At 33.9% G+C, this 25,033-nt stretch overlaps 1 protein-coding gene across 3 annotated transcripts in view; it reads right to left on the bottom strand.

Moving 5' to 3' along the window:
* Window positions 1-25,033, bottom strand: part of LOC136968498 (WD repeat-containing protein 44) — a 94,809-nt gene that overhangs the window by 32,220 nt on the left and 37,556 nt on the right. For 2 of the 3 annotated variants that reach the window (XM_067262487.1, XM_067262480.1), the window contains exons 4-7: window positions 23,719-24,171; window positions 16,543-16,692; window positions 12,989-13,162; window positions 12,365-12,501 (exon numbers count right to left, since the gene is read on the bottom strand). In XM_067262487.1, the coding sequence (XP_067118588.1) occupies window positions 12,365-12,501; window positions 12,989-13,162; window positions 16,543-16,692; window positions 23,719-24,171 (914 nt within the window). The remainder of the gene's footprint in view (window positions 1-12,364; window positions 12,502-12,988; window positions 13,163-16,542; window positions 16,693-23,718; window positions 24,172-25,033) is intronic. The other variant, XM_067262491.1, reaches the window with a different exon arrangement.

The raw sequence follows: 25,033 nt of genomic DNA, 5'->3' as shown, positions 1-25,033 counted from the left end.
ACTTCCGATACTGTTCCTAGTCTGTTTTCCTAAGCTAATTAAACCTATCGCAAAAAAATGGAGGGCAATCCACAACCCGCGGTAGGGCCAGCTCAAGCGAATCCGAATCCAAACCCCCTCACCCTAGGAGGGTTGGGCGGAATCATTCCACTCCTGCCCGTATTTTCCGGAGAAACGGGAGGTCTCCGAATTACGGATTTTTTTGACTCGTTAGCGGACGTAACGAAAGTCGCGGCATGGTCAAAGGCCCAAATGCTGGCCGTAGCCAAGCTCAAACTCACCGGGATAGCTCGGGAATTCGTACGGAAGGATAGAAGAATTAAAGAGGTCGACGAATTTGACGAGTTCAAGCGCTTAATGATCGCGCGGTTCGAAAGGGAACCATATTCGTTTAGGCTTAGTAAATTTTATACCTGCGTCCAAAAACGGGACGAGGACGTACAAACGTACGCCGCCCGACTTCAAGCGCTCGCGATGGAAATCGAGATCACGCCGGAGCCCGGAGCCGACGCCGCAGAAGCCGCTATTATTCAGCGCATTCAAAGAAAGGAGTTAGATGAACGGTTAAAGGCGCAATTTCTTAACGGAATAGATATAAAGATCCGTAGACGAGTAATGAGTCGCGAGGCTGAGACCTTCGATGAGGCACTCAAAGCCGCGATCAGTGAGGAGACGATCGAACAGCTCACCTCCCATCCGCGGGGAATATTACGAACAGTCCGGGACAGCGAGCGAGTGACCGACCCCCCCTCACAGGATCAGATAGCTCAATTGACGTCGGCTATGCAAGAACTGCAAGCCAGAGTGGAAGGGTTAACCCGAACCTCCGCGACCGGTAATGTTAGAATCCCTCCAGAGAGGCGAAATAATTGGGGAGATAATCGAGGTAATCGGAATAATCCGCCTTCCCAACGAGGAGGCTACCGCGCCGGTAACACTAGTCGTATGTCCAATCGACCGAATAATCAACCCTATCGGAACCGGAATCCCTCCGATCGCCGAGAGAACAATCCTAGCGATGCTCCTATGCGTACGCGAAGCGACGTCGAGCATGCGGAGGCCCCAAGAAGGCGCGAGAGCTATCGGGGTCGTGCTAGAGAGGAGAAACCCAACAGGTGGAGAGGAAAAGTACGAAGCGTCCAGGGCCAGCGATCCCCGTATAATAACCGGCGACGACCCTCTCGTGCCGAATACACTCCCGAAAAGGACAAAAAGCGAAACCCGCACACCGGGAAACCCCAGGCTCAAGCGGTCACTGCTATTACGTATCCCGATATTCGAAGCGAAGCTACCTTTGAATGTTATATAGGAGGAAGCCCGGCCATTGTGCAGATAGACACTGGAGCTAAGGTATCCCTCTTGTCTAAAGCTTTTGCCAAAACAATGAAGGAAAGGATACACATCGATCACCATAAAGAGACCGATTTACGAAGCGCTACCGGTCATATCATTCAAACTTACGGTATTGCGAACCCTACCTTCGAAATCGGCGACCTGCAGTTCCCCTTTGCGTGTTGTCTAGTGGATATAGACGTTACATATCCTTGCGACGGCATTATTGGAAGGGATATGATCGCTGATAAGGGCTTTCTTATCAACTTAAAGAAAGGAGAATTGATTATACCTCCTGTTACGGTAGTAACGTTATTAAACTCCACGATGTCCGGAGATGAGTCGGGGACGGAACTACCCGACGAAACGACAACGCGTAACCGACAGGTCCAGGGAAGTCGGAATAAATCGAGGGAAAAGGCCCAGGTAACTGCGGCTATAAGATCTAAAAAGGGATCACAAGGACAGGTAAACGGAGAAGGAAAGGAGGTAGTCTTAATAGAACCGTGCCGACTTCCCCCCATGACGGATAATATCGTAAGCGCGACCATCCGAGGACGTCGCACAAGTAATAAAATGGGAGTAATTGAGACACTTCCCCTTGCCCAGGAAGGAATATTCGGAGCCGATGTATTGGTCACACCCAACAAAAAGGGACAAGTACCCATCCGTCTCCGCAATTCGACCCACCAGACGATAACGTTAAAGAAAGGAGAAAAAGTAGGCACGTATTTCGAGGCGGTCCAGGAAATAGACCCGGTCGGGACTATCCGAGAAGGAGAAACGGCACAATTATCAGAGGCCGAATTTAACCAATTATTTGATTGGACTGATATCCCGGAAGATGAACACCAAGAGCTTTTAACCTTATTATATAAATATCGACACGTTTTCGCCGTTAATGATTACGATTTGGGGTATTGTGATATTGTGCAACATAAAATTGATACCGGCGATGCGGCGCCCGTTTACTCCCCCCCGTATCGAATTCCATATGCGCAACGGCAGCAATTAAATGAAATAATCGATGGACTTTTAGCGAATAACATCATCGAACATTCTACATCACCCTGGAGTTCAGCAGCGCTTCTCGTTAAGAAAAAACTAGGCGGTTTGAGATTAGTTATAGATTACCGCAAGTTAAACAAAATCACTAAAGTAGATCCATATCCACTGCCCTTAGTGCAGGAATCCCTTAGCTTGATGGGCCAAGCAAAATATTTCTCCACCATGGACACAGTCTCAGGATTTTGGCAATTGAGTGTATGTGATAAGGAGAAAACAGCCTTCTCCACACCTGATGGGCACTATCAATGGAACAGGTGCCCCATGGGGCTCCGTAACTCACCTGCAGCCTTTGAAAGAACCATGGACTTCGTCCTGCATGGTCTGAAGGGAAAGACATGCCTCGTCTACATGGACGACATCTTGACTTTCAGTCCCGACTTCCCTACTCACCTCAAACGCTTGGAACAAATATTCCAACGATTAGGCGAAGCCGGAATTAAGCTAAAACCAAAAAAATGTCATTTCCTGCAGAGGCAAATAAAATTTTTAGGCCATGAAATTTCTGAACAGGGTATAAAACCAGATAGCGATAAGGTAAAGTGCGTCTTAGACTTCCCTAGGCCCGAAAATGAGCGAGAAATTCGATCCTTTTTAGGATTAACTGGTTATTATCGTCGACATGTGGACAAGTATGCAAAAATTGCGAAACCCTTAACGGATTTATTGAAGAAAGATGCCTCTTTCGAATGGGGCCCGGCTCAACAAGAAAGTTTCGAGACGCTAAAGCACATTCTAACCTCCACTCCATTATTAAAATCACCGGACTTTTCGAAGCCTTTTATCCTTGCTACAGATGCTTCAAATGTTGCCTTAGGAGCCATATTATCCCAAGAGGAAAATGGCACCGAGAAACCGATTGCTTATGCAAGTCGATTACTGAGAAAACCCGAACTTAATTACAGCACGACTGAGAAGGAGTGTTTAGCTACGGTTTGGGCTGTGAGATATTTCAAACCTTACTTATATGGACGAAAATTTACGATACTCACAGATCATCGACCTCTGCGTTGGTTATTAGACTGTAAGGACTCAACTACCAATTCGCGGCTATCACGATGGATTATCTTCCTCCAAGAATTCGATTTTGACGTGGTTCACAAAGCTGGAGAGTCGCATAAAAATGCAGATGCTCTTAGCCGTATCCCTATTCGGCAAATCCAGGAGGTAGAACCTATATTTTCCCTGACGCAAATCGCGAAGGCGCAACAAGGAGATACGCGGTGGAAATCCCTTATCCAACAATTGCAAAGCGGAGCAATCTCAGGAAATTGGAACGGCCTTACCTTAGATGAATTCTATCTCAATGAAGAAGGCGCCCTATGCCACAAAGGCACCAATAAAGGACAGTCCGACTGGTGGGAACAAATTGTTGTCCCAGCCGCTCTTAAGGATTATCTCCTATATACCTTCCATGATAATCCCATCGCTGGACATTTGGGAGAACTTAAGATGCGTTCTAAAATAGCTAAGTCGTTTTATTGGCCGGAAATGACCAAGGAGATACGAAATTATTGTCAAAGCTGTCTAAGCTGCGCGAAACATCGTCGGCGCGGACGCAGAGCCCAAGCCGAATTACAATTATTTGCTCCCCTTTCACACGTCTTTGAACGTACCGCTATGGATATTGTTGGACCACTCCCGCGCACCACTACGGGGAATAAATATATCTTAGTCTTCGTCGATCACTTTACCCGGTATGCTGAGGCTATTCCACTACCGGATGTTAGTAGTAAGACGATCGCGAAAGCCTTCGTTACCAATATTATATTACGTCACTCGACGCCGACGCACTTACTGACGGACCGAGCTCCGAATCTGATTTCGAAAATGTTTACCGAAGTATGCAAGCTTCTGAACATAAACAGGCTCCTCACCACCGCCTATCATCCCGCCAGTAATGGCGTTGTGGAAAGATTTAACAAAACATTAATTGATATTTTAGCACATTATGTAGCCAGAGATCAACACGATTGGGATGAGTGGATACCTTACGCTCTCTTCGCGTACAACACCTCGGTTCACGCTTCTATGAATGAGAGCCCATTCTTCCTTTTGTATGGTAGAGACCCTACCTATCCGTTTGATATAGTTACCAAGCCGGTGGAAGTGCGTTATGATATAGATGACAATTTTGCCTCAGAATTACAACAACGGATGAAATTAGCACATCAAACCGCTCAACAGGTGGCCGAACAGGCCGCCGAAGCTCGACAAGAACGACACCGGCGACAAAATAAACCTCCCTGTTATAAGGTGGGAGACAGAGTTCTATTAAAGGAAGTCGTTACGCCAAGAGGGTTAAAGCAGAAATTAGCACCGCGATGGTCTGGACCCTATCGAATTATCGAAGCTCTCGGTCCGGTAAACTTTAAAATTGAACATTTAGAAACCAAACGTAAGATGCATGTCCACGCGGATCGAATCAAACCAACAACCGCCCGCGAGGAAGTCCACCTGCGGCAAACGCAAAATAATGATCAGCTCACAACCTTGACCGCACCCACTGAGCTTGATCCATCCCCGTATCTCGACCCGTGGGACGAATTTATCTTAACCTCTATCCCTACTCAACCCCCTTCGGGAGAAATAGTAGAAAGGGAAAGTGAAGAGGACACCGAGCACGAGGACTCAGAACTACGCGCTACGTAGCCGCGGCCCTGTCCCCGAACAGCCATGGGTGATGCCGCGGCCCAGTCGAAATCGTAGTCGCATCCCTCGGTTCGTTTCACCGACGACTAGTCTACCGTCATCCCCTGAGCGCAGGGAATGAAGGCTAGCCATCCCCAGTCAGCGGCCCCAGCGGAACCAAACACGGGCTCGTCCTCTTCTCGCCGCCGCCCTACCGACAGAAACCGAAGCCGAACGGCCACGTAAGAAGCACTCCCGTTTGTTTGGATACTTCCGGATCCTACATTGTAGTCAGAAGACATTGTCTCTGTACATTATATTATTTTACATTACTTTGCTTATAGTACAGTATTTACATTATATAGTATGAGTATTTATCTGTACACATAGTGCTCAATAAATTGTGCCTTATATTAATCCACCCCTTCGTTCCGTGTTCGTTATTTATCCGGTTGTATTCGGGGTCGCTTAGTCTTTCGGGGTTATATTCGGGGTCGCCCCTAACTGGAATAATTAGTTAAAGGTTTCGTAACCTACTATGATTTGGTTTTCCTGTTCTTTGCAGAAACCAACCTAAAAGGGTATAATGCTGTTCCTGCCACTAGGCCTTCTTATCTTAAGTAGCAGCTATACGGCGCTGCATTCTCCCTCCGACCCAAAGACCTTTACCAAAGGCGTCCTTTTCTTACATCGGGGCAACTTCCTCATCACGGCAAGTCACTGGACCCTCGTCACCGATATCACATTTGAACCGTTGGAGCGACAATTGCAATTTGTCTCCGAATCGGTAGCTTATTTGAAAGCCTGGATTCAACAACAAGAACAGCAAGCACCAAATCAAACCGGAACCGAATGGAAACTTCCCACGCAAGGCCTCGAATTAATACAGGCCTCCTTCCGGAACTATCAACGAGAATATCAAGAACTCCTCGCGTTAATCACACTTCGTCCTACTCCACAAAGGAAAAGAGGACTCATAGACTTCGGAGGGAAAGCTCTTAAATTCCTTTTTGGAACAGCCACCTCCGAGGAGGTCGAAACGTTAAATACAGAAGTCGAGACTATAAAACGGCAGACCGAAGGCATCGTTCACCTAGTACAATCCCAAACTACCTTGATACAAGACACGTTAAACATAAGTAAGCAAAACAGACACCAAATTTACGTTCTGTTTAAACGAGTAGAAAGCTTTGGCGAGTTGATCAACCTATACCGTTTCAATCTCGCCTATGAAATTATCTTAAGAAATATTGAATCATCCCTCCAAGAGTTACATTTCCAGCTGTTAGAACTACGCGAAGCGATAGATGTCCTAGAACAGAAGCGATTGAACACCTACCTTGTTCCTCGCGAAGTTCTCCTACGTACTCTCCGAGATATACAAACGAAACTCCCCGACGGCTACGCCATGATCGAACCTATAATACCAGATACGCTCTTCAAGTACTACCAATGGATCACTACCATTGCTGTAGCAGTACCGGGGAAACTACGAATTTTCGCCAAAATACCTTTAATCACTCCTAGTGGATATTTCGACATGTACGAAATTGTACCGTTTCCTACTTACATCTCCACGATAAAAACTTTTATTCAATTCCGTACTGTGTACCCCGTCATTGCGTTATCGATGGATCGACAGTCTTACATGCTGCTACAGCGACATGAGTTAAGCACCTGTACAACTGCCCACTTCGCCATTTGCTCCGTGGATCTTCCCATCCTTAGGGCTCCCCAACAAAGTTGTGAATACGCCCTCTTCAGCGGGATCGAACTACAGGTCAAGGAACTCTGCAAGCGACAAATTATTCATAACTATGCGCCAATTTTTAAGAAATTAGACCAACCCGGAGCGTGGGTCTACTCCACTCCTAAGCCTCTCACTCTAACTATTAGATGCCCTAATAGGTATCAAAAGACCCCTTTTTCCTCTACAACTCAAAAATTAAATAATACTGGAATCATCAGTCTCCCAAATGCTTGCACTGGCTACTTGCCCGGAGTTATCCTTACCTCACATTTCCAAGGCCAATCAACTATATCACTACAGTGGACCCACCAATTGGTCATTCCACCCATCGACCAGATTATCAATCAAACGGAGATGCAACTCCTATTGAACCATTTTAAGAACCCCGCAATGCAGGAAAAACTACTCATCCACGACGGACTATGACATCCAGATGGCTGAACAATCTCTCTCTAACGTCAAATATGATCTCAATCATTTGTTGCGAATGACAGCAAACCCCGAGCCAGCCTCCTATATGCACCCATCCACTATACTTGCTAGTTGCCTTGGTGCTGCCGTAATTCTGATTGGCCTCTTCTATACTTTCCGATCGATTATACGCCGCCGACAACAACTTCCGGCGGGCCGACAACAATCGCAAGATACTCGACCTGAAGAAATCCGTCTTCAAGAAAGAGAAACTAACCCGCTTCCGGGAAGCGACACACCCTTACAGGAAGCACCCCGGAGCGATCCCACCCGCCTTCACCAACGGACCATTGTTCAAACCTATTAACACCGCCATTTTTAGATCCTTTGTTCAACTTCTTCTTTCGAAGTTTTGTCCTTATTATAATCCATTATAATATATCATCTTATATCGCATCTTAACCTATATTATTACTTACTATTAGTCAAATATTATATTACTTATATTTCGTTATATTAATATCGTTCGAATTTTATTTAACCATGTTAACCACCGTTTTGAATTAGACCAACGTGTTAGCTTATCTCATTTAGATTTAAGTTAGAATTTTATTATCCTAGCGACCTGAGGGAGAGTAACCCCAGTTATAACTTTTTGTAATGTGTACCTCGATCCGAGAACAAATCATCTTTTCATTTCAAATACTGTTTTTAATTAACTTTTGTGAGTACCAATAGGACGACATCCTCGCCGCAACGGACTAAGACTATGACGACCCTCCACCAAAATTAATCACCGCTCCGAGCTTCATACCCGACGACACCGCCACACTACAACAAAACGATATCAAGACACCACTCACCGGAATCCTCCAGCCCTCAAGTTCCTGTTTAACTTCGACATCTGTGCCAGACATAGAACTATTACCAACACAACCGAACTACCAGTAGATACACTACTTGTTGCTGTAGCCCGAGGCGAACCCAAAGTTTTCACATAACGCGCGAGAACAACGAACACTCAAGACCTTGAACTTTACTCTCGTGCCCAAGTGACGAAAGAAAACTACGTCTGCACCACGTGCCAGCCAGGAAGCAACCCTACTTCCGGGAACACCGTTGTTATTTACCCACTCACCGTGGTCGGTTTAGCATAACAGCTTATTGTAACGCGCGCCGATTAATCCTTGATTGTCGCGTAATCATTAAATTATCAATGTCGCCAAGTAAATCGTGGAAAATTTTTTTTCACCATGTCAATCATTGTCGCGACTGAGTAGCATCGTCCGCTTCTTGATTCGTCGGTCTTTCCGGATGTCTCCCGTGACTCTTGGATCCTTTTATCTTCCGTTTCACGGGTTTGGAAGGTGAACAAAAGGACGTCTCCCGTCGAGAAGAGGCAGCCACTTAAATTAGTTCGTGAGCCTCCTATCCGTTTTACTCCGGATATTCTCGCGGATATTGTTCTAACATTATTTGTCGATGAGGTTCAGGGTTCAACCTGTTTAAAAATCGAACCTGCCTTCAGGGACAGCTTCGATTTTAGAAAGCCCAAGGTGGTGTGAAAATTCGAACCCACCGGAATTTAGCCGGTAATGATACATCCCTTTCCGCGCGAGTAGAAGGAAAAGGGATATGAGTCAAAAGATAGAAAAAATGAATCAGGAGGAACAAGAGTCGAAAAACGCGGGTTGGCGAACCTGAAACTCGTGACCGAGAGAATAAAAGGGCGACGACGGAGAAAAGGGGGGTCGGTTACGTCTAACTCTTAGCCTGTGCGCGTGCGGAAAAAGTCGAGGGGAACCGCCGGAAACCTACGAGATCGTATCGTCTGTGAAGAGCGACCCGGATCCCGAGGTATGACCCGAAGTTTTGTAAACTCTCCCTCCGCGAATACGAACTCAGGCGACCGACGCTCGCCGTTTCTGTAATTGGTTAGCTTTGTAATTCTGTAATCGTCAAGTTAGCTTTAATAAATCTTTGTTATTGTTTTATCCGTTGTAATGTCCTTTATTCGAATGTCATCATCCGCCGCTCTATCGTCGAACCCATGCACTTCCTCCACTCGCATCCACTCGCGTAACGCGTAACTCCTCCGAACCGCCATCTTGACGTGGGCAGGTCTCACGGACCTGTTAGCCGACAAAAAGGAGGAACGAGAAATCGGCCGCCTCCCGGCACCCACAATTCTCATTACTTTTGAAAATGTAAATCTCTTATATACAAGCTGCTAAACTTATTCAAATTTTTGTGGAAAAGAATTAAATAATAATAAATTATGAAAAATTAAGATAATTATACATATATGGGTAAAGTACTATTAACCATATAAAAGTTTAGTAATTTTGAACACACACATATGGAATACATAAAGCATGTAAATAACAATTAAACATTAAATAATTAATAAACAATATATTTACCTTTAGTGACAAGTTAAGACATTTTCAAATTAATTATATCTTATAGCTAAAGTATCAACAATATATACATATGTAAGATTATTAAAATAATTAAATTAACTTACAAAAATAATGTTTATATTTTATAATGATTCTATAAACATAGAATAATTTAATTTCATTGAAAAATTCTTAATAAAAATCATTCTATTCTGAATCCAGAAGATTCATTATCAAACATGTCCACAATTGTTAATTAATAATAAAAATATCAACCTATAAAATCTAATGACTGGCAAAGTATAACAAAGAGTAAAGTGAAAGCTTCTAATAGTTATAGAAGCCTTCAACTTAAACATTCTCAAATAATAAATTTCAGGAATGCACCAAGTTAATCTTATAAGAATAAAATAATGAATATGAACACTTAATTATTTAAAATATATAATAATGACTACAGATTATCAATTAGCCACCACATCATTAAGTTCAATGTCACAAATAGAATGACGCATGATCTGGTGCTTCAGAAGTGTAAAAATTGATCTTTTCTACAAATTCATTTGTCTCCTGAGCATCATTACATACATAATCATCTTATTTTATTTCACATTTAAAAATTATAATTACAACAATATAAATATATAATTCCAAACCAGAAATATTTGTATATCAATCTGATAACCTTTTCTTTGTTCCAGTAATTTATTAGTAGAAAAGACAAATTTTTTTCAAATTCCAAAACATACCAAATGCTGCAAAATGTAATAATAATTTAGACTTAGCCAGAGCTTTGGGAATTTACAGCAAACCATTACAAGATGACAGGTTTGATAAAGATTTAGTTTACATGGGAACCATGAATATATCTTTTAAAAGCAAGATTAAAGAACATAAATATGATATTGAAAAAGATAATCAAACCACAATGCACTCCATATTTCCTTCTGAACAGGAACTAAAGCAAGACTCGAAAAAGCAACACTAAGTAAAAAGAATTTCAGAAGAGAAGAGATGATAGATATATATATAAAGCAGCCAAGAACAAGTTCATTAATATATGAGATGCAGATTCTTTATCTTTTGCTTGGAAAGCATTTTATGATAACCCCAAGAAAAATAAAGATAATAATAAGAACTTGATCATAACATGACTATAAACTACATAACATGACTATAAAATTGTGTATAATATATAATATGTAGGATTTAGTTGATTTTATACATTTTTATATTTTGTAAATTTGGAACATATTTAATTTTTATAGTTTAGTTCAAGTGTAGAATGATTTAGAATGAACATTCTAAATGGAACAAAGTGATAACAGACCAGAGGCTAGATATTCAAACTGTTTGAAAACATTTGTATTTTCTACTAATAAACTATTGGAACAAAGAAAACATTATCAGAATTATATGCAACAGTATACATTAGAAATTAATTAACAGATTTAAAAAAATAAATAATAACTGCAACTACAAAAGATAATTCAAATTTTAAATTCAAACATTTTATAAAAGTACATGAATGATTAGCATTTGATTTCTATTTTAAAATGTAATAGATTTCTGGGAATAGTATCAGAAACACCAAAAACCAAAGATTTATTTAAAAAATTGATTTCTGTAAAGAACTGATGTAATCTTTATCTGTTAACATTACACTAGAACATTTCATTATACATTTATGTAATCAGTACAAGCAACAACTCTTTTATATAGCTGAGCTTATTAACTTGTCAAATTAATAAAGTTGGTTTTAAAAATACATATGATTATCAAGATACAGATGGTTATTGATGACACCAAATAACATGTATGATATTGTCAAATATGCCTGTTTTTAAAAAATAATACTCAACTATTGTAATATTTTATTTTATAACAATATTCAAAGAGAAAATGTTTTTAGAAATAACAAAAAATTAATTTATAAATATTTTCATAATAAAATTATTTTATTCTGAGTTTAAAATTTATATAAAATTAGTTTCTCATACTTAAAACTACAAATATATAATATAAAACATATATTTTCATATGAAACATTTAGCTGGACTTTTGAACTGGTTACAAGTTTACTCAAAATATGCAATACAAATAGTTATTGAAATGGTCAAAGTAAATTAAACTAATTAAATAAATGCTATAGAGGTTAAAAAAAACTCAATGTTTTCACTTAGATTAAACATTTTTTGGGGGGACTAAATCTGAGTCATCTTCAAATTGTTAACCACAAAAATAAATTCAAATAAGAAGAAAATCAAATGTCAATTAGTGCGTTTAAACATTCAAAATGTGTCCTAAGCTTCAATGTATCTCAAAGATAATGAACACAATAAACTGGAATTTATTTATTTAATTTAAGAACTTATTTCTTTTGGTGTTTAATTTAATTTAGTTTGTACATATGGAATCATCATTTTATAAAAATGTCAAATGTCAAAATTAGCTAAATATTAGATACTAGAGATTTTCTGAAGGCATTCTATACTCTGCATGCCAATATAAAAAACTATTTTTTTATTTTTTAATTCACTTAATTTTGTAAAAAAAAAAAAATATCAGCAAAACATCAATTAATGTCATTATTACATATATTATAACTCATTTTTAAATCATTTTGTTAATAAGCAATATTGCACGTACAGTTATGCTTTAAATAAAGAGTGCTATTTGTTATTAATCATTTTTCAGTTAAAAATAAAATATATTTTTTGAAGGTATCCAACAAATTCTTAAACAACACACTATTTTAACTAAAATTATTTACCTTACATATTCCGACGTGAGTCTCATTATATGTAAAGAAAGTGGATTAACACATTTAGGTAAACGATCTTCTGCCAAACTTAATGGAACTAGTTCTCCAGTGTCTAAATTTAGAACTGTAACTTGTTCTAATATTTCCTATTAGTAAAAAAAAATTTTATTTAATCTATGTATGTATACTTCACTAATAATTGCTATTCTTACTCAATTACAACATATTTTTGGCTAACTGACTTTTGTTAATGATGTTCTTAGAGATTATATGAATTTAGTACTATAAATAGTAACCAACTACTGTATTAACAATATTAAATAATAAACTTTATTAATAAAAACAAATATAGTTATTTGTTTTTATTAATAAATATATATAGTTGGATAGTTATAAATTTATTATTACACATTAAATCATTAAAATTTTTATCATAACTTGGTAATTTTAGCATTTATTAATATGGATATATTTGCATGTTTATTATTAACATTTGTTTGACAGTTTAGACAATTATTAGATATTAAATTAGACAATTAAAAAATTATTGATTTGTATAAATATTTATTTTTAACTAACAATTCTGAAAAATTAAAATTCAATAAGCAATGAAAAAATTTATAAATACAATACCAAGTCAGTAAGTGGACGACCAGAATCCGACCGAGTTCTCATAACCATGTTCATTTGTTTAACACTACCCTCTGGAGTGTTACTTTCTTTTTTAATAGATTCATTTAATTTTTGACCATTAAAATTAGTTTTACTAGAAATATTTACATCTTCAGCACGATCTTGTTCATAATCCTGCAATGATTTAACAATATTTATTTTTGATTTATATTAAAATAATTAAAATATATTATTTAATTTATTAGTAACTAAAAATAATAATTCAACAATAAACAGATTTTTTAAATCTACATTTGTGCAATTTATGTTTATCACAAATTGTACACTTAACACAACATTATACAATTATATATGTTACATTTCTTATAAACAATTGTTTTTAAAAATAATATAAAATTTATTTGAAAAACTTGTCAAATGTTGTCTGTTATTTGTTTGTGTTTATTAGCTTCTGAATGTAATTCTCATAATCATAATGCTTTTTGAAGTTTGTTGCTCTATATTGTAAACCACAACAAAAAATCGCAGAGTTTCTTGCATCTAGGCATTAGTTGGAGGAACTAATGCCCACATGCAAATTTTTAATGCTGATTCAACTTGAATATCCTTCCCAGATCATTCTCTCCACCAATCCATGTTCTCATTAGACAGTGAAGAAATTTCTGTTTGATCTGATTTTTTTTAAGATTTTACACAAGAGTGGATGTGGAATTTTTAAATGCACAGCTACACTATGTTGACTCATTCAGGGCAACTTATCAGAGCACTCTTAAATTCTTTGCTTTTCTTGAAGAGCAAATCTCTATGCTTTTGCTTTGTTTCTGCTATGATCCAAATGATTTTTATAGAGCACTTTATACAATCGTCTTAACTAAACAGATCACAAAATTAAACTAGAGAAATCACAACAAGAATGTTTATCCCTAAGAGTCTGCTTCAGAAAAAGATCTACAATACATGTATTTTCTAAAAATTCACTTACATTATGTAAAATATCAAAAGTAAGTTTCAAAGAAAAAGATCCATTTAGTATTATTTTCTAAGCATGCTTATTGTTTGTACCTAAGTGTAATTATCAGTATGCATAAAAATGGCTGAAATCTGATTATAATATGCAGATTATTTTTAACTAATTCTATACAGAGTGTTTTGGAACCACTGAATTATAACAACAATAGCCAATTGATAACATTATCCATGATCATAATAACTGGATTCTATTGTATTCATTAATTAATTTAATAAACAGTTTTTAATGACTAATTTAAACTTATTTTCAAAAATATAATAGAGACAATTACACATATTTAATAAATATTGATAAACTTCAAAATTCAACTGGCCTAATGCAAGGATAATTGATGTAATTCAGTGACTGAAAATATTTCATACCTTAAAAGATCCACTGCTCTTTGAAAAATTGTTTTTTCTTTTTATTTCTTTTAGCATTTTAAGTTAAAAAACTGTTATGCCATATCACGTTAGGTTCTTTAAGCACATTAATAAACTGCAAAGATACTAACTTGTCTGAATTGATACATATCATACATAATTATCATTAGTGACGGTTTCAGATTTAGTGAAATCATACCGAATGTCAATACTATATGAAATTCTTATGACTATAATCATTTGTTGTTATTTTTATAATCCAAACATATGTAATTCTTATTAATTTTTATAACAGGAATAAGAACTTAATTCCAAACAATTCAGTCACAAAAATTTGCAAGAATATTTTAATGAAATACAGTAGTCCCAAAAACTCAATTTAATGTGGACTGAGAAGGTGAAGAGTTATTGAAATGACAAGTTTTACAGCATGGCATGATGCTAGACTAAACAGAGAAATTTTTGTAAAGGTATTATATGTGCAAATTTATATATGTATTAACCACATACCAATAATGACTATTTCTATTCGAGAATTCTATATCTCTATAACTAGCTACTGAATAGCCAATATATTTTTAAATATTGGCTATTCAGTAGCTACTTTCGAGTTAGTGACATTCACATTGTGGTGTTTGATAGTGCATCTTGAAAAAAGGGTTATATTATCTATTAACACATGAAATTGATGCTATTATCAAGTGTCGCTAGTGAAGGATAACTTATTTGATCCTAGTGTTAAATTACAGATAAAAATTAGATTACATGTATTTTATTTATTTATTTTTGAATGACGTGATGAATTTTATGGAATGTTGAGTTATCAATAGCTAAGTTTCCAAGACTTTACTGTAATAAAAAACAAAAAAATTCCAGAAAAAAATAAATTTAGAATTTAGAAAAAAAAACTTTACATTTTATTGTGTGTACATTTAATTCAAATTTCCTGCTACATAACTAACTTTTATTGTTATCATATGAGTAAACATTGGCTTCATTCCAAGTTAGAAGTTAATTTTGTTATAAAAATAGCTTTTAAATTATCAGGAACATAATCACAGTTAATTGTTATGAAACTTTCATAGATCTTGTTTATCTTGTCATAAAAAAATCAATGATAAAACTACAGATAATTTTTCATGACTTTGTAGATCATGTTGATTAACAGATAATTATTATAATTTAACACAAATATTTACCTATTAAAATTGTTATACAGATGTATTTAATAAGCATTAACAGACTAATTAGATAAAGGATATATAATCTTTAAGTCAAATTATTATATGTCAATATGTAACTTGGTAATGCTTAATAATTTTGTGTGTTCTGTGATTTTTTAAATTCAACATTAAATTTACATTATGTTTGGTGTGAAATGAAGATTAAACTGTCTTTTGAGTATGGAACTATTATAGCAGTGTTTACTTTTTAATTGGTTAATAAAAACTGTAAATTCAAGCAACTACATAAAGTGTTATTCTGAAGCATTTTTGAGGTAACTTTATTCAACTTATCTCTTAGAAATACCTAAAGTCACTAAGAGAATACAGATATCCCTTGTTTAATGTGGTTTTGCTTAATGTGGGATTTGATTAACGCACAAAATTTAATTTGCTGAGTACATGAAGGTATTGTTGCAAAGTTTTAATTAATGTGCTTTAACAGCCAACTTTACTTAACATAGACAGCATTGATTAACATGATTTTTTATATACACAGTAGCATTGAGGGATTAATTAACCACATTAATCAAGAGATACCTGTAATAATTTCTTAAATTTTATAAACAAATCATGTTTTTTGAAGTTTACAAAGTTCTCACAGTTTATATTATTGAATGATTTACACAATTTAATTATCATGCTTTATTATTAGATTATGAATGTGAAATTATGGTATATGTTGTATGTGTCCATTTTTATATAATGCATTTTTATTTAATCCAAAAATATTAAAAAAAAAAAAAACTGGAGAAAAAATCATTATATTAAATAATTCAACTGAAGATTGCAATTACTTGATAAGATCATTAAAAAAATCTATTTGCAAACATATAAAAATATTTATTTTATTAGTATTATCATCAAAATTAAAAATTTTAGTAAGATAATTAAAGGAATTAGAACTTTATTAGATAATTTAGTAAAGGATATACTAACTTGTGGCTTAACAACATACTGTCCTTTAGTAGCACTATGAATGTCAAGTGAATATTCTAATTCTTGTGCAAGATTTTCCACTGCTGTTATTGGACTAGGAAGACCTTTGGAAGTATTTTTTATACTAACTGAATCTAAAGATTTTGATGACTAAAACATAAAATATAATTGTATTAACTATAAAACATATCAAATTAAGTATTTCATATAATAATACTATTAAAATTATGAAATTTAATGATATAAGTAAACAAGGCATTAACATTTAATAAATATGTTTGTAAAAAATTGATACTTTTTATAACAAATAAAACTAAACTAAACTAAACAGTGTGAATTATCAGAATTATTTATAAATAAAAAATCTACATTGCTTCTTAAGAGTCTTTTTTAGGCCAGCTTCCACTATGTAAAACTTAAAAATGGAAGATATTTCAAAATATTACAGTATTAATGGACAGTTTAAAGTTTAACATATAAATATTAATACAATACTTAAAAAGTACAGAAATATAATAAAACAACTTTATACAATTAACTAAAAACTTTAACAACAAAACAATCAAGTAAAATTAATTTAAAATATCTACTATCATACAAAATTTTTTTTAACAATAAAAGCATTCATGAAAGTATATTTATAATTTAAATGTGTTGATGTTACATAAGATATTTTTTTATGATTATTTTCAGAATTATTAATTAATTATATGAGAATGACATGCATTTCTAACAACAAGTTACTTCACAATTATTAAACTTAAAAATCAGAACTGAAGTATATACAATATTGACATATAACAAGACTGTAAAAACAGTCTTGTTATATACAAACTTTACTCAATTTTTCAAATAGTTTTAAATAACTTTTGAAATGTGAAAACTAAAAATTATTCTTTTTAATTTTCACATTTGAATTTCATTAATACTCAATATTTATACATCGTTACTGCTGTATTATCAACATATTTAACTTTCATGTTATTTCAAACTAACAGAATAGGATATATGTTTAGAAATTCAATTCACAAGAATTTGTTTCTCGTTAAATTTGTTCGAAAAGAAACATTAGCAATTATTACAATGATTTCTGATATACAAATGATATAACCAATATATTATTATACATTATAATGATTAGGAATCTCGCTACCAGTAGTTTTTTCGCTTTTTTGCGACAAGCAGTATAATTTAGTGAAACTTTTGTTGGCAAATTTGCAATAAAGTGATGGGAAATTTTACACTTAGACAAACATAATAGTTTCCTGTACAATGATGTGTTTTTGTACATTTCAGAATTACTTTAAAAATGCTTTAATATATCTTATGGGTAGAAGGCATAACAAACCGAGATGGCTGTATGATAATTTTAAGTGAAATTATTATTTTATTAGATAGATTTCAGTCATGCTTGAGAGAAACTATGTAGTTAATCACCCTGCCTTTTGTCCCAGTCAGGTTGATTGGAGCATCCTTGTTAATATGTTACCGTAACATGGAGAAAAGAATGAAACGTACAGTATTTATCTCATCCATTACTTTTTATCAAATTGACTCAACTGGGATAATATGGAAGACCATGATGATATAAACATTTCTGTCATTTGAGTCCCAGATATGGAACAGTACCAAAAATTATAGCTTGAAAAAGGTTACTTTGCTGCATTTTCTGACTAATAGAGACCTTAATATTTGTTTGGTTTCTTAAATGAGATAAGACTAATTCTAAATAAAAAAATGCTGATGCCAAATGATATAAATCAGCACCATTTGGTTAACAATCCAACTTTGGATATTATATTAATAAAATTAATAGCATTACTGTTAATATTAGTAATGACAACATAATTATAACAAATAATCATTAATAATAAATATTACAATGTACAGGTAACCCCGTATAACACGGGAGTTATGTTCCAAAAAATTGCCATGTTATGTGAATCCGTGTTATACGAAACAAAGAACTAGTGCGAAAAGGGGGGTTAGGTTCCAAGAATTAAAAAAAACGTGCTGTTAAATCCTTCTTTAAATCAGATTTATGATTCACAAAAGGCCGATGCAAGCATCGGGGCATACAAAATTACAAATAAAAATAATAATATACTGAATATTATACTGTAAAAATATAAAATATATATAAAATAATTTATATTGTTAATTTAAATTAATTTAAATAATTGCTAGGGGCGCCCCTAGTGGCCATTTTTGGCATACAGTGATAGAATCCAGTTTTTCAGCTTTATATAGTAGATTTTTTTTTATGGGTAAAATACTTATTTAAGTAAATATTTTATCAGAGATTATTCATCCTATATGATGATCTCATCATGAAAATCATCAACTGGTAACAGTTTTTAATACATTTCATGTTGTACGAGAGTTTTACCTAATTCCCGAACTGTGTTAGAGTGAACTCGTGCTATAAAAGCACAGTGTTATACGGGGGGATGTTCCCAATTCTCGAACCATGTTAGAGTGAATCCGTGCTATAGAAGTGCCGTGTTATATGGGGGTTACCTGTATTATGAAGTACTGCCATCTGTTGAGAAAGACTGACAACAAATGAAGCTACAAACAGACTTTGGTTGTTATATTAATATTAAATAATAATATTATTAAGACTAGATATTTTCTCAAATAATATCAATAGGAATTGCAACATCTCTAATAATTTCAAGGATGCAGATACTATAATTTTCAACCATTAGGTTGGCAACATTGCCATGAAACAATATCATGGCACCAAGCTAGTAACAAATTTAGACTGCTGTGCACGTGAAGTTCACAAAGACAATTTGCACAATGGACAAGTTTCTGAAACAGAAATCTGACTAAAATTGCTCCTGGTAGCAGTGATAACCTCAATATCACTAAATTTCCTGTTTCCAAAAGTATTTCTGGTTTGGTAGAAAGTGAAAGTTCTGATGACCAGAAAAGATTCTAAACAGAATTGTAACAGATTGTTTTGCCATCTGCTTCATTGATAAGTAAGTGGCAATGACAATACAAATGGGTGCATCACTTCAACAAATACAGCAGTCATCAAAATCAAATGCAACTGTGCATAATAGCTGGAAAAAAAAATTCACATTAATTTAAACTAGAGATATGGTATGGTCACCTTGTACTAAGCATGGTGTATTCTTCATACATTAGGCTTATGTCTATTAAATAACAATATATTTGTATCATTTCTTTACTTTAATAGGTCACTTGATTACTAAAGTTGATATTCTAAAAAACACATGAAAAAGCAAGGATCATCTTTTTTCATGTTCTGCACACAGCATGATAGAAAAATGGAAAGGCCAGAGCAGTAACTGTCAGTAATTCTCAGTCAGAAGAAACTGTAAAAAAATTCATGCAGATACTGTATCTTTAGGCAAAGGAGCATATGGCTACTAGCAAGTTTTCTGCCTTGAAAGAATTGTGCCCTGATCTTGGGAATGACATACAGCCTACTTTGAAATCATCATATGAACATTATGAAAGCATAAGAGACATGGAACAAGCAATTTCTTTAGTTATTACTGAATCATCATTGTCACAAGTTAAAGCTTGTAAATGGTACTCTATACGCATTGATGAAAGTATAGATTGCAGTGTAAAGCAGCGAATATGTGAGGTATGTTTCAGCTGGTGAAGTCCTTACTGACTTTTTCAAACTTCAAGAACTGTTTGGCTGTGCTGCTAAAAATATTTATGACGCTTTGCTTGGTACATTGCATGAAAATGACCTTTCTTTGGACAAACTAGCTGGCATTGCAACTGATCGTGCAAGTGTCATGGTTGGTGGAAACAGTTTGAAAAGGATGCACTACATATTGTTTCAATACATTGTATAGCCCACTGCCTTGCATTGGCTAGGCAGTGATCATATTTTGGAGCTAGTGAAATACCAAGATGTATTAAACAAAATATTCTAGTACTGTTATCAATCACAAAAAGAACAAGGCTGTTACAAAGTCTTCAAGATGTTTTGAATATTGCTGAAAAAATTTGCCCGAGTTTTCCAACATGCTGGATAAGCTTAAATAGATGTGTTCAAACTGTATTAAAGATATAGTCAGCATTAGTATCTGTTCTTCTTGAGGATAAATCAACACTTGGCCAAGGACTGCTAAAAAGTGTAGGCTGTTACAAGTCTATTGCAATTTCAGATTATTTGATTGACATGCTCGATGGGTTACCTGGTGACATCTCAATATGTAATATGCCTAGTGTTTCAAAAAAAAAAAAAAGCACAGACTTTAAAAACTTTTGCAACTCAAATAACATATACAATTGACTACTTGAAAACATTGCAAAATACAGGGTGACTCAGAACTCATGGGACAAACTTTAAGGGGTGGTATAGCACACAACAAAAAACATTTTTTGTATAGGAAAGTATCGGTGCAAGACACAAATACAAGAAATAACACGTAAACAGAAACATGAATTGTTTACTTACAGCATCGTTGATAAGTGCGTCTTTACAGCAATGTTTACAATAATTGCTCAAAATTGAATTTCTTACGGGAACATCTGAAGGCCCTCATTTATGAGAATCCAGTTGAATCTGTTGAGGACCTCATCACTCAATTATGCAGCTTCACATGTGTAAAAAATACCTCGCATCTTTGAAACTGTACGCCAATCACTCCATAGATGCTGCTAAGTGTGTATTACTGTTGGTAGATGCAATTTTGAGTAATTATTGTACACATTGCTGTAAAGACACACTTATCAATGGTGCTGTAAGTAAACAATTTATGTTTCATTTCAAATGTTATTTCTTGTGTTTGTGCCTCAATGCATCATTTGCATCCATGCTCTCCTATTTAAAAAATATTTTTTGCCATGTGCTCTACCTCTCCTTAAAGTTTGTCCCATGAGTTCTGAATCACCCTATACAGATGCAAAGTTCCTGGAGAGGCATCAATCACAGGAGAGATTGAATTTGAAAGACACATTATAAAGAATAATATGAGAGTGTCAGGCATTGGAGAGAAAATGTCAAACCTTTTTGAAAGCTGCAATTGTTTACAGTCTTGATACCCAGAAACATCCCCAGTTCGAACTCAAAGTTTTTTGACTTTGGAGATAACAAAATATTACAGCTTTATACATTGCTGCAGTCACAGCTAAATGTAAAAAAGACTAGTTGCTTGTGGAATGGGGCACATTTAAAAGAATACTTATTGACAGGTGCAAGGATCTCTGTCTCTCGGGTGTCCTCCAATTAATGGTCACAAATGACTTAGCTTCTAATTTTCCTCTTAGGTTCCTCATTTTAGAATATACCCTTGCAATTCCAGAACATACTGCTGACTGTGAGTGTGGTTCTAATAAAATGAATCTCATTAAAATCCCAATATGCAATAGATTAGATGTAATCAACGTTAAATAATTGACACCTAAATGCAATTTCCAGCACATAATAAACACAAATTTACTGCTCAAACATTTTCAGCCATCATTTACAGGCCCTCATCAGGATTGAATATATAAAAATCAGTTCTATTATTCGAAAATTTCTATCTTTCGAACATCACTTTGTTCCAATCTTTTAAACATTTAAAAAGGTGTTCAATACAAAAATTGTTTCGTTTACATCATAAACTCAGACTATATTGCAGTAACACAATCATGGAAGTATTATTTAGATTGCCACAAATGTAATAATAATAATGTAATTTGTAGCTTTATTTAAAAATAATTATTTATTTATTTATTTATGATGTAAACAAAACAATTTTCATATTCAACACCTTTTTAAATGTTTAGAAGATTGGCACACGGTGATGTTCAGAAGATAAAAATTTTCAAATAATAAAACTGTTTTTTTATATATTCAATCCTGATGAAGACCTCTGAATGATGGTCAAGAACATTGGAGCAGTAAATTTGTGTTTATGTGCTGGAAATCGCATTTAGATGTCAATTATTTAGTTATACTGTTCCAATTTATAAGTGCTGTTTTTTGTAATAAATGTTAGCAATTTGATGAATATATCAATCAAACCTCAAAAAGAATTTGCTTTCCAAGCTGCCTTTACTGTATGGTGCCAGAAAAAACAAAGATGCTTTCAATTGTGACCTTAGTATAACTATGAATAAGTTATGGCATTTCTAATTTTGCACTGGCTGATATCAAAATAAAATTACAATTTTTGTTATGTTGAAAGTATCTTTTTTTATATTACCTGTTTTGCTACAAAATTTTAAATTTTGCTGCAGTTTTAAAGACAACATTAGCAAAAAAAACTAGATTTGAAAAAGCTAGCAAGATCCCTAAATGATTTATATTTTTCTGTTACAGTAGAGAGTCGTTAATCGGAACCCCGGTGATCGGAATCGCCGGTAATCAGAACGATTTTCAGTCGGACTGTGTCGTGCTGAATCGAACATTTTTGATACTAGATTTACATGTAAAGTATAATTTTCATGTTTTTATATTCTTCAATATATTTATTTGTTTGTACAAAATGAAGAAATAATTTTTAACGATACGACAGCCTCGATTATTATTATAAAAATTTTCGTTAGGGTTAAAATCGAGAAAAATTCATCACGAAGCGACACGCAACGAAGAAAAATTCAACACAAAACGACACGCAACGGAGAAAAATTTGAACATCGGACAGGTTAATATACTTTTTCGTACATAATCTGTAATCAGAACAAATCACTAATCTGAACAACCCCAGTCCCCAATTGATTCCGATTTTCGACTCTCTACTGTACTTATTTTAATTGTTGAATTTATTGAAAACATTAGATACTACATAAAAGGACAAAAAAACTTATTTTTATAAAGTTTTATACACAAATTTTATAAAATATTTATTTTATTCAAAATTAGTATAATTTACAAACAAAGATTTTTTGTACCAGTAAATGTCATTAAGTATTTATTTATAATTGTTACAATGTTGAAAGTATTTTCAGATAATATATATAAAAATTATTTAACTTATGTTATATTTTTATGCTACATTATATTTTTGTATTACAATTTAATTATAAATGAAATAAAAATTTTATGTTTATTGACTTTATTTGCATTAAATATTTTGAATTTTTATATTTCAATATAATTTATAAGCACATATATCTATCTATGCTCTAATTTATAAGATATATTTATAAAATCTGTCGTATTATATATTAAACATAAAAAACTCTTACCCCATCAGAAGTTAGAGATGAAGGTGGATGTCTCTTTCTTCGTGGTGGAGCCACAGGCTTAAATTCACTTGTGCGATCATTTCGTGTGCTAGCCACAACATCAGGTTCTGGACTTTTGCCTTGATCAAGATTATAACATGTAGAAGATAGATCAACCGTTTTTGAAGATTCTTCATTTGAAATACTACTTAAACTTTCTTTATCACCTAAAATTGATCCCAATTTTCCAAGACTAATTATACTATGTAAATCATCAGATTTACTTCCCATTGTTTCTTTTTGTAATGGAGAAAATTTATTATAGCTAATATGTAAACCATCTGTTGAAGTTCTACTACTTTGTTCAGATGATATATCTGCTGCATCATCATCATCATCAGTCAACATCCTCCTTCTCAACTCTTCAACTTTACGTCTTCTTTTTTCATTTTCTTGAGCTTTTCTATTTGCCTCCTAAATAATCAAATATACAAATTTAGTTAGTTTGAAAAATGTTATTGTATTTACTATGAAATAGTTATTATTTTATAAACTATCTATCAGAAAATTATTATTTATAAATTTATATTTATTATTTCTTAAATCTTTTATACCCGTTATTAAAAATGAACAATTAGAAATAATTTTCTATTTATATTTTTTCATTCCTAACAAAATTTTTTAGAAATATTAAAAATTTATTCTTAATATTATATTCAAAATTAGATCATGAAATGACAAAAGATGCAAATTAAAGCTAATTCATAAACATTCACTTCTTTCTTTTCATTTAGCTGATTTCTGTCATTTAATTTCCACTGACCTCTAAGAACTGCTATAAATAGTAATTAAATTAACAAATTTCAAAAATATATTTGCAAGAAAATGTGAAAAAATTAACTGCAGAAGGTACCACATGTAAAGTTAAATTTTTCTGTCATCTATAAAGTTAAGAAATGAAAAATAAAATAACAACACAAAATACTTTTACTTTAGTATCTATTTTGGAATAAAGAACTTATTAAAAATTATAAGATGAAAATTTCACCAAATAATGACATAACTGAATGCAATTTATGAAAATTCTCCTTATTTTATACATCATTTTGTTCTGTCTTAATGAACACTGTATACATAAATATAATGCTAACATAACTGCTTTATAACATTAAAAGTAATAATCATCAAGCCATTTCACCATTTAAAAAATATTCACAAGATTATTTTCAGAAAAACTGAAAGTATAAAGTTTTTTTTTAACCTATAATGATAACTTTTATAACTGTAAAATATATCTTAACACATCACTCAATAAGCCTCCGGTCTGACACTGATC

The sequence above is a fragment of the Centruroides vittatus genome, unplaced genomic scaffold, assembly GCF_030686945.1.
Source record: "Centruroides vittatus isolate TY-2023 unplaced genomic scaffold, ASM3068694v2 contig_1033, whole genome shotgun sequence".
Lineage (NCBI taxonomy): Eukaryota > Metazoa > Arthropoda > Arachnida > Scorpiones > Buthidae > Centruroides > Centruroides vittatus.
The sequence above is the reverse complement of the archived record's forward strand: the minus strand, read 5'-3'. Positions and strand labels throughout refer to the sequence as shown.